This window comes from Brachyistius frenatus, unplaced genomic scaffold (genome assembly GCF_029030835.1).
Source record: "Brachyistius frenatus isolate BFR_SWC_R1_liver_20210118 unplaced genomic scaffold, ASM2903083v1 Contig_7, whole genome shotgun sequence".
NCBI classification, from domain to species: domain Eukaryota; kingdom Metazoa; phylum Chordata; class Actinopteri; family Embiotocidae; genus Brachyistius; species Brachyistius frenatus.
This window is the reverse complement of record NW_027210606.1, coordinates 1,625,568-1,637,500: the sequence shown is the minus strand read 5'-3', so window position 1 is coordinate 1,637,500 and position 11,933 is coordinate 1,625,568. Positions and strand designations below refer to the sequence as shown.

Below are 11,933 nucleotides of genomic sequence, written 5' to 3'. Positions count from 1 at the left end.
CATCTCATCACAGTCTGTCGAAGGCACAATGTCACTGAAAACACAGAAGGTGTTCACGAGGTTTCCTTGCTGCCAACAAAACTACTTTTTAACTATAACTTCTGTAAGTAGGGAATGCTGCTGGAGGTCTCATTTGGAGCAAAATGTTCCAGTTTATGACTTTCATTTTATGATAATATCCCTTGTAAGAAAAGAAAAAACTTCACCACTGTTTTTGTCTTAAGTTGGTCAACATTGTAGAAACAGATACAAGAAAACAATATAAGCAGCATCAAAAATAATAAACCTCATCAATGCAGTCGTCTTTGTTCTTGTAATGCACACTTCGCAGGTTTCCTCAGAAATTGATCAAACATCAAATCCAAATGGTTCAATCCAACTAGCAGCTTCATAAAAATAAACTGAATGTGCATATTAATATACTAACTGACATACTAACATCTCTGATCTAGATTAAGCGCAGATATAGAGGTGTGTATCATCTGCATAGAGGTGGAAATAGACCTAAAACAGTTTCCAGTTCAACAATAACATACTACTATCCTGTCTGCAATGGTATTGTTGAGTTAGTGTGCAGGATCATCTTGCACTGAGGTGCTTGAAAGCATTCAGTGACCGTGTTTGATGTCTAGTAATTGTCTACATGCTAAAAGGTTAGAGGAGGCATTTCCATCCTGACAATGAATGATGGGGGGAGATGGAAACAACAAAGTACGCTGAAATAAACAAATGTATGAACACTAGCAGAGACGGAGCTGTCTTAAACTGCAACCTCTATTTTCAGATGGCGATGGAGGAAGTTGCAGTGAAGGTGGGGGTGGATCTTCACCTAAATTCCACCTACCAGCAGATTTCTTCCACCCAGCTGCCGCGGCTCATCCAGAGAGCCCTGGGAACGGAGTTAGCCCAGGAGACAGAGGGCCATCCAGGTTGGCCTCCCCAGGCTCCTGGGCCTCCCTCCGCTCACCCGGAGCCAACAGCAGGCCCCTGACCTCTCAGGTATTATAAGCAGATGAATGGATTCATTTGTAGCTGGATGGACAGACGAGGATTGACATCAGAGAAGTGATGGGAACAGCGTAAAGAGATCATTCTGAATGCTTGTTCAGTGAACCAAAGTTGTCATGTATCAAATACACATCATGTAGTCTGAATAGTTTTGCCAAACGATGTAAAATCCAGAGTAACTTTGTGAGTGCAAATAAGGTGAGTTGGAAACATGATTTTGTAACGAGTCTTAATGTGTGGCTACACAGTAACAAAGACACAAATCACCGACACAAAATATTGACTTTAATGATATTATTACAGCTACAGTAACTGAGGTGCAAAAGCACTTGATTTAATCAGAAATCAACACTTGAAGTGGAGATATGTGTGAAAGAGAAAATCCCTGTGGCCCATTATTAAGACACTAAACATGTAGGAATTGCTTCTGCACCTCAGATCTAAGTGCTCTAATCATTGTATGTCACGTACAGCTTTCTACTGATGCTCTACTGTTCTGTCAAAGTCAAGAGAAGTTATTTCATCCTCATTGAAACTAACACCTCCCCTCTGTTGGCTCCAGCATGAAACAAAAAACAACGGAAAGCCCCTTATTTGAGTTCTTCTTCTTTGTAACCATGGAGACGGATTTCCCCTTCTTTCTCCCCTACCTGTTTGGTTTGTTTAGCTCATGCCTGAGTGCCTCTGTGATCCTCAGCTGCTTCAGTAATGCTCTGCGGCACTCAGCTAATTAGCCTGGCCAGCCCTGAGTCTGATACCGACTCTGCGCACTGTTCTTGGCTCGTGCTCTTCACATTCTCTCGCTCTCGCTTTTCTTCTATTTCTCTTATCTCTCCATGCCTTCTCCATGGCATATCCCCTCTTGTTCCACTGCCTTTTTATTATTTTTCCTTCAGTCCTTTCATTTCTCCCTTTTCATAATCCCTTTTAACTTCCCCGTGGTCTTGTATAATGACAACATGACAGTAACAGTGCCAAGATTAAGAATAATAACAAAAACCTGGCTTCCTATGTAACAGTTTGCTGTATGACACATTGGGTGGGTTACTCCAATCAGGATGAACTTTAAATCACAATCATTTCCTATTTGTTTCATTTTTTAATTTACATATTTTGTAAACCTTAAATGCTGTGCTGTTGCTCCATTATTTTCAACATTGATCTCTGTTGAACTTTAAACTGTAAGGGTTTAAAGGTAAAAAAAAAATAGCAGTCTGGGATAAAAACAAAAAATCGTGAAGAATTCAATATGGGGGAGTTTTGTTAATGCAGAGTTTCCATTTTTAAGGCCATATAGGAATAATCTGAATTTAAGTGTAAACAAAATATGAGGGTGGATAAAAAATGTACAAGACTGCACCTGTTGCCCACAAACGGTGCAAAGCATCATGAGCTAAGAAATAACATTCGTGAGTAAGTACTCATTTAAGTTTTGTCGCTTTATTAAAATCAGCACTCGAGTTACACATACTTTTGTGAGAAGTGGTCTGGGTGTGTCTGCTATTTCTCCGTGGACATGACCAGATGGGCGGTCATCCAATTTTGTGTTAAACTCTGGAAATAGACAACGGAGACCCTTTAAATGCTTCAAGAAGCCTGTGACAATGAAGCATTGGGCCTGGAGAGGTGTTTTGAGAGACATTCACGTTTCCGAGGCAGAACATCCAAAACCAAAATAGGCGCACTAACGTCAGGCGTGCGACCAGGTGGGTTTTCTTTTACAATCCAACAACACAGTCGTCGCTCTCCATCACCACTACTCGCCAGATTTGGCTCCCTGCCACTTCTTAGTGTTCCCCAATAATTTGTCAAAAACTTCGATCTGCTCAAGTTTCAGGTGCGTAAAGAAATCGCAGACGCTGATGCTCACAAAAGCATGTGCAACTCAGGTGCCAATTTTGATCAAGGGATGAAACGGACTAAAAGTTAAAAGAGTTCAAAGAGTGTGAGGTGTAGTTACAAGTAAGACATAAATCTTTCTTTTTTGAGGTTTTAAACTAAAATTCCACTTTGGTTGACATAATAATAACAAAATCATTATCTTCTCTGTCCAGCACCCATCCCACAGCGATTCCTCCCTGGCCACAGGCAGTTCAGAGGGCAGCCTGCAGACCACACTGGAAGAAGGGCTTAGCTTCAGCGTCTCCCCTCCTCGAGATCTGAATCTCCCCATGGCTCTCCTGCGCCCTCTCCCCAGCCACCCATTACACCCCCAGGAACAGACCACAGGAGACCAGGGTCACTCTTTATTAAAGAGACGCAGCACTTCTTTTACCCTCCAAGCCACCCAGAGGAGCCAGAGGAGTCAGAGCAGCAGTGGAGGTGGCAGCACCAGCCCCGGCTGCCCCCGACAGGACTCCGTGGACCCCTCGGATGATGACGTGTGCACGGGGATGGTGAGAGATGGCTGCCGCCAGACCTTCAACAGTGAACACTTGTCAGAAACATTGAACAGCCTCTCACTGACGTCACTGCTCACCCCGGGCTCTCTGGCACCCCCACTGGTTAAGAAATGTAACAGCACGGGCTCACTGGACCAAGCCAATTTATCTGTCCGGAGTAAAGATGGCCGCCACTTCTACGGCATAGATGTCCATGGATTCTTGTCCAACCCATGGACAGAAGGAAGGGCAAGAAGTGAGGAGGCTGAAAGTGGTATCACGGGCTTCAGCATGAAAAGCAGCACTCGGCCCACAGACACAAGCTCCAGGAAAAAAAGATGAAACACTTGTTGCCTCTCCGTAGTGGAACTCTTCAAGCATTTGCATTTCTGGACCTTGAACAGAACAGGGAGAGACTGTGAATACATGTCCTGTGAACCAGATTCAGAACTTCTCTTTCTTCTTTGAGTCATCTGTTCTCTCTCTCTCTCTTTCGTCCTCAGATTTGTCTACGTAGGATCAGTCATTTCTCAAAAGATAACAGTCGCTTCTGAGTTTTGACATGCTTTCTTTCCCACGGGACATGTGATTGCTCTTTGATAGGTCTTAACACTAATGAAAAGAGGCTTAGCATTTTAGCATTACCAGGATTCAGCCTTGAAAAATATGGCCGTCTTGGGCTCCTGGGCTGTATTTGAGCCATCTTGACAGAATGTTCAGAAAGCCATTTGAGAGAAACGCCTGAAAATAGCTCTGATTGATGAACATTACAAAGGTAATGTTGTTTAGATGGCAGGAACAAGGCTTGCTTGACCCAATGTGCCCTGAACCTTTGTTTAAAACCTGTTGTCAGTACTGGAGAGATGGCAAACTCTGAAGGTTCTTTTAGGAAGAACTGAGCTTTGTACAGGTGTTGTTTTTTTTTCCGTTTTTTTTTTTTCATTGTTTTTTTTTTTTCATATCCATTGGTAACAGTAGCATCAACCTTTTTGTTTTCTCTCTAGCAGATTTGTGAGTAATGGAAAATTGAAAGGTTAGCTATACTGTATTTTTATTTTGTTTTGTTTTGTTTTTTAACAACTTCAAGATATTGAAGTTGTGTGAATGTAGACGTGTCTGTCTTCATTTGTGAGAAAGAGGGAGACCCAGACAAGCAAGAAGCCCGGCTCATCTGAAAATTGACAAAGAGCCTCTTTGAAAAGAACAATGGATATGTGACTGCTGCTGATAGTACTTTACATTTGGGTAGTGAGTGGAAGCGTTGGCCACTTTCGGAGTGGACTCTTTTTGCTTTCGTTATACCCATGAAAGGGCTAAAATGTATTGAGTGCAGACCTGGGCCAAATACTATTGGCAAATAATGCTTTGCTACCTAGCACAGTATTTGAAAATGTCTTTTAGGTGTATCCATGTATTTAACAAACTTCACTGATGCTAGTAATATAATTATATAAGAGTAATGTTTTGCTGAAGTAAGCACTGACTTGTGAGACTGGAAGTCTTACGAACTACCTAGAAGCTGTATGTAACTGTTAACAAAAAATAGAAAGAAAATAAATTAGGTTACCACTGTAAACACATTAAGAGTTTCTCGTGATCTAGGTGGTAGTGTTTCCTGCAGGGCACAAACATTCTTTGTAAAGCAGAGGGAAACAAAGCATGAAAAACAAATTCAATATAAAAGGCATATTGCTGCAATGTGATTTTTGCTGAATTCTTCAGCTTCTCCCTCAGTGCAACACACTAACAGCATCTATCAGACAGTTGTTGAATACAACTTGCAGATGAATAATGATAGTTGAACAATATGTAGCTCTGCCTACAAACTGCAAAAGAGCTAACAAACTTAATAAGTCTCTGCAGATGAAGAAAATAAGTGTTTGTTTCCTCTCCCAAGTGGCTCAAAGATGCTGCTGAGAATGTTCCTCTATCAAAATATTTCAGTGAGTAATTTTCCACTGACATGCTCACTACCTAGGGATCAACCCTGCCACAGGGCACTGTCACCGTTTTTGTCATTGCTGAGATTATGCTGACTGATTTCTTTTCTTTTTTCAAAGATTCTTACCGAACTCAATTTACTGCCATCCCAACACCATGCTGACCACTGAATAAAACCTTAATATTGAAGTATTGTCAGCTGTTTACCACAGCAGGAGAGAAAAAAAACAAGATTTCTCAAAAGTGAAGTTAAAATGATTAAATCACTTTCAATCTAATTATATTTACATAGCACCAATTCACAATATAAGTCACCTTAGGGCACCTGTCACTGTTAAGTCCTTACAACAGAAGCTCAACTACAATAATAGAGAGGAACCCAGCAATTTAACAATCCCCACGAGTGATAGCTTGAAGAAAGAACTCTCGAAAAAACTTCTAGTATAAAACCTGCGACATCAGGAGGGAAAAACTCCCTTTTAACAGGAATAAACCTCGGACAGAACCAGAGTCAGAGGCAGGTGACCCTCTGCCTCAAACAGTTGGGGTGATTGGAGAGAGAAAAGAACAGCATAGAAAGACAGAAAAAAGCACAGCATTGAGCTACAATGAAATACAAAATAATAAACATTGAGTAGGTTGCTGGTGGCAGTATCCAAGGAATAATGTAAAGAAAGAGGCATACTGTATGCTTGGAGAGAAAAAGAGAACAGCAAATTACAGCAGGTTACCATAAAATAAACTACTGATATCATAGTCCTGTGTATCTATATTAACTACTATTTGTTACTGGGGGTTAGTGTGTAAGAGCCCTTCCTGATTAGGTACGATCGATCTGTCCGCAACATGCTGTACTAGACTATGGGCTCTGACATGTTCAAGTACGGTACAGAGTAGCACGTGTGGAAGCACCCTAAAGAATAACAAAACTTTAAGCTCTATTAATTGTTAGTGTAACCTTGCTATGTCGTAGTTTGAACACATTCCCCTGTCTTTAAATTGGCACTGCTTTAGCAGAGCCACATCTTGAGTTCCATGTCATCTGTATAAGCCCATGTATGAGTGCCCTGGCGCAGGGCTAATTGAGATATAGTTTTTATGTCACCTGCCCGTCCCTTGTTATAGTCACCAAGAAGCCCCAATGCAACTCTTCAGAGCAGATATTTGCTCATATACATGTACTTCAAGTGTAACTCAGCAGAGCAGGATGCCAAACGTGTGCATTAGAAACCCGTGCTGTATGGTCCTCTATGTCCAGTCAGATTACAAGGAAGTCAGAACAGTTTTGGTTTGCTGCATCAAACCAAAAGAAATATTTGACTCAGGTCTGCTTGAGTGTAGCAAGATTTTAGAAAGTAGCCAATGCTATGGCAAGCAATGTGGTCCAAAATGATGTAGTTTGTGACTTTGAGCACTTGTTTGTCATTTTGACAAATTGTGAAGACCCATCATATAATATAGTTGTATCACAATCTTTGAAATCCCAACCAGGTAGACCTCAGGTGGACCTATATGCACGCAGACACAGCATCATATAGTGTATACACCACACACAATGACGCACACGTTATCACACACACACACACACACACAGACAGCCACAAATATACAAAGATGTCAACGTCAAAACACTGCGGGATGTTTCTGTAGTTGTTTGAGGTGAGACAGTAGAAACCTCAGTATTTATCTATTTCTCTACTTTGTCTTCATCCTCTCCTTATTCTCTTTCAATTGTATTATCTTCCTTCCACAGGGAAGCTAGAGTATTACATGATTATTGACTACCCCACCTCAATTCGAGATATGCAATATGCTACAGTAGATGTACAGTTAGATGTATGAGACTCGTATAGATAGGCAATATGGTGAGAGAAGATTATATTTATGAATTCATGTATTAGATTCAAATGTCAACATGATTCAAAGGTCACTGAAAGGATGATGATGTATTCATGTATTCCAGAGTGTGTATTCTCTCTTTTTCCCTTCATCTCCTCAACCCGATATTTTGTTTCACAAAATGCATGTTTTTCGTTTTTTTTTTTTTTCTGTTTTCTTAAATGTCATTCTAGTGTCATATAAAAGTGAGATAGCTTTTCAACGAAAGTCAGACTCCTGAAGTTCTTTCAAAATGTTGTGTGCTTAACGTTTTTCCTGTTTTGTTCTTCAAGGTTGTGTCAATTCTATTGTCAGTAGTATGGATGATAATATCTGGAATAATTGTTGGGGACATGTGAGTGAAATTAGATCAGGCCGAATGAAAAACTTTGCCCGAGGGCCGAACATAATTTTTTTTTTCATGAAATGTTTTCACCTTGTGTTTAACTTGAAAAATGAACTTTTCTAATTTACTAATATAGATTTGTACCTCCATGCTTCTGAAAAAAACATATGATATCCACCTAAGGGCATATTTGACCAAAGCATCCACACAGCTACTCCATCAAAGGACCAGATGAAGAAGAGCACAACTCAGAAAAGCCTTTTAAAAAAATCGGCACATTTAACTTGGTGTTTCTTTTCATACAGCTTCTAACTTTTCTCTGACTTCAATGCAGTGATCATCAAACACACCATGACAAACAAAAACCCACTCACTGCTGCTTTATAAGTTAATGATAGTGTATAGGTTTATGATTGGGTAATTGTTGTTATCATGCAACACAGTTGTGATCCTATATTCTCCTTTATGTTAGGTTGCTCCTTTGCGCCCAATTTCTATTATTGAAGGGCCATTGGAGCTACTCTTGGTTACCGAGTAATGGTGTTCCTGCACTAAAGATGCAAAAGGAAAATGTAAAGCTTTTCCCCTGCAGCAGCTCATATGGAGTCGCTGCCCTTAGATGCAAGCAAAACACTACGCTGGTGATTTCTTGTAGCTGCACAAACATTGCCTCTGACACCTCTTATATTGCACAGCCAAGTGGTTTAGTACAGTATGTGTGGACGTTAACTCGATGTGCTTAAAGGCACCCAGCTTTTTCAAGCCCACTGTGAATGGCAGTGTTTCAGTCGGTGGAGCATTTTATAAGCTACTTGGCTTAGAAGGTAAATAGCCATACTGCACACTGTGAAATTTCTCTAGCCCTATATTTTAGGTGTTTCTTTTTTTTTCAGTTTTTCATTTTTCTTTCGGAATATGACCAACCAAAAGGTGTAAATATATCCATTCCTCAAACAGAGTTTGACAACAGACTGTGGAAATGGTCTCTACACAGACTGCACCCTTGGATAATGGCAGCAAAAGTTCACCTAAGTTGATGTCTTTTCTCTTTCTCCCTCATTAAAGCGACAGGAAAAAGCAGCCACTAAAAGATTCAACACATCTGATCGTACCGGAGGAGCACAGAGCGTTTGATCCCTGATGACATATGTGGGTGGAAGAGCAGTGATCTGAATGGGTGAGGCAGCAACTTGAGTGAGAGCCCCTGAAGACAATCAAAATTATGTCTGACTGATTGTTCATAAATATGATTAATCCATGTGTTTCTGCTGGATAATTGTCAGCGAGCTTGAGAAATTGTTTTATCTAAACAGAGGTGGAAAAATAATGTTTCTTCTGGTGTTATTTACCAGAAGCTCCAGGTGCATTACTACTACCTTCTGTCCTGGAGTTAAAAGAGTTCAGCAACTGGGAATTTGGAAAAGATTTAACATAGCCAAGACACATTAGGATTGGTGAGCCAGCCAGTGACGGATACAATATAAAGCGAAACCTTGCAAAAATGGGAGTTTTTAAAAATTCCAAATGATTTTTAGAAGGTCATTGGAATATCATTTGTATAAACCTTGTGACCTCTGACCTTGGTCCACAGCTCCTTTTCTGAGCATTGTCATCGTGACCACTCTGATTACACTGTTGCATGTTGACCATGTTGAAGGTCTGCATTTGCCACTAAAATCATGGCTCATCAGCTTTACATTACATTTTAAGTTACTTGTGTTTGAGGCTGGACAGCAGCCGTCTGTATTCTGTGTGCTCGAGTTGCATGTTGAGATTTTTTCAATGTATGAAAAACAGTTTCCAAAGCAAGAAGATGGATTTGTTCTTGCTGAGGCTCATAGACATCCAGGATACACAGGAGCTGAGTGGCATAGCTTCATTTCCCTGGGAAGGAAACCGTGTCAGGTGGGCAAATGCACTGGTGCACAGGTGACCACAGGAATCTATTTATAGTCATCTGCATAGTAATTTATGGAAGGATTCAAGGCGGGGATTCACCTGTGGTCAATTTCATATTGATTGTGATGTACCAATGAAAGGTGAGCAGCACCTGATGTATGCCTGGTTTGAGATGATTTTGAAATGAGAAACATTTTTTGTCTATGTTCTTTTTAAGATTTTTGAGTACGCCATTTTGAGTATGAAAGCTGTGCAATCTTTTATACATGAGGCCCCGGGTGGCCTGAAAAGTGTGGGCATGTGCGGGTTTAGGTCTCAGTTTTAAGGCTTTAGTCGAGCGGACCCTGATCTGCACGTTGCCTGGGAAAAACTAAAAACAGATTTTGATCAAATTTGTAATCTGTCCAAAGAAGATTCAAGAGTAAATTAAAGTATTTTGAATGTTATATGGGTTTTATCCAGATAGGAGACACTAGTGGGGCCCTGGAGATTGACATTTTTGAAAGAGTTACTTGGAAATGAGGAAAATCCTTTAACCTGCTGCAGAACTGCTCCAAATAAATGCGTCATTGTGATAAATGTATCGTGTTCAACTATTAATGATGGGGTGTTATGACTTCAACATTAAAGCATGTGGCTCTGGCTCAGATGGTGCTCTAACATTAGTTTGTGTTTGCTTTTTAGTATAGATGTAACAATGAAGTATGAAGCATATAAGATACAGTGAACCCTCGCTATAACGCGGTTCACCTTTCACGGTCTCGCTGCTTCACGGATTTGCATCGTGCATTGTGTTCTGCATTCTGATTGGCTAAACAGTCTCTCCGCTTCTTCTCTACCTGTTTGTCAATAACGTTGCGGTTTAATATGTACACGTACGTAAAACAGCTTGCCAAATTAAAAATAATCGATGGTGGCATGTCGGTTTATAAGAATCTTTTTGCCCAGAAGAAAAAAGAGCGACAACAACTACCGATAACTATGTTCTTCTCTCGAAAAACCACACCTGCACCGCCGGCTTTAGAAGAAAGAACCGCTGCAGAGCGGAGTCAGGATGCAGCGGCTCAGTCAGAAGAGCAGTGAAATACACGAGTCACTATTTGTCCTACTGTACTTTTTGAAGCCTTCAGTTCGTATTGATGATTAAAATTATTATTTTACAGTACAGTAGTTATTTATAAAAAAAAACATTTATACAGTACTTTTATTTGTTAAACAAATGCTTGGGCCTGTAAAAAGGTTTTGTTCTTTGGTTTCAATGTATTATGGAGTATTTCATTGTATAATAATTGTAAAAAAAAAAAAGGTTACTACTTCACGGATTTCGCCTATCACGGTCTCTATTTGGAACGTAACCCCCGCGAAAAACGAGGGTTCACTGTACACCTGTGTGACCCAGTTAGCTAATTAAGTAGCAGGTGTTGTGATTCTTTAAATACCTGCTTTTTAACATTTTCTCCTTCTTATCCAAAGATAAACTAACTGCAAAGTTTCTACACCTTGCACTATTCAATGTACCATTATTGCACACGCTGGTGACCTGTACATTTCAGGTACTTTGTCTGTCTTATTTAAGCTGCCATGTTGAGAGATCTAGAACAATCTCTGTCTGTAATTATTCACGCAGGTTTATACTGCTTTGATATAAAATTCATTTCCCTGGAAGAAAATTAAATAACTATGAAGACAGCTGCCGGTGTTTACTACCAGCTCAGCAGACAGATTTCTAGACCGTCCCACCCCGGTGTCCACACACAATAAGAAATCATCTCTGCTGTCTTTTCTACTTTACTTAATCCAAAGTGAAACCCTGGGACATAATCTCCCGGATAGATACGCAACTGTAGATTGTGAACAGAAGATTTGGGTTATTGCTTCATATTTAATAATTGTCTTTCTACCCTCAAAAACTCTGACTGCTTTGGAACTCGTGCTGGATTTGAAAAACTCTGCAACCTGCTTTGGTCACTTGATTCTGTAACATGAAGACGTTTTTGGGGATTGTTTAAAACATGGGATCTCATAAACTGAACATCTGTGACTTGAGCAACGTTAATTTCAATGGAAGATGCTACTGTAATATGACACAAGTAGTTAGGAATGGAATGTCAAACACCAACATTCATTTTTTTTCTAGCTCTGCAAACATTATGTTAATTACTTTATTTTCTTCAAAGCAAAAGTAGTCAGTCCAATACTTTGGTCCACACTGAAATATGTTAACAGCTACAATTGAATTATTATATATATGTTCATCTGAGGATGAGTCCTACACTGACTCTGGTGATCAGATATTTTTTCCTCTCGAACCACCATGAGGTTGGCATTTGTGGTTCTGAGTCGAAGCCCAATGGATGGATTGCTATAGAATCAAAATCCTCCCACAACATCCTATAACTAATTTTGTGATGCCAATTAGATTCCTCACCACAATTTTAAGTTTAGTTAAGTTTAGGATCAAATGTTTTGTCTGAACATTC

The 11,933-nt window shown here is 40.1% G+C and overlaps 1 protein-coding gene across 1 annotated transcript in view; it reads left to right on the top strand.

The window, feature by feature from the left end:
• LOC138615727 (voltage-dependent T-type calcium channel subunit alpha-1I) overlaps nt 1-7,436 on the top strand; it is a 230,881-nt gene extending 223,445 nt beyond the window's left edge. The window contains exons 37-38 of the mRNA XM_069689510.1: nt 785-999; nt 3,063-7,436. Of these exons, the coding sequence (XP_069545611.1) occupies nt 785-999; nt 3,063-3,731 (884 nt within the window). The 3' untranslated portion in view covers nt 3,732-7,436. The remainder of the gene's footprint in view (nt 1-784; nt 1,000-3,062) is intronic.
• The last annotated feature ends 4,497 nt before the right edge of the window (nt 7,437-11,933 follow it).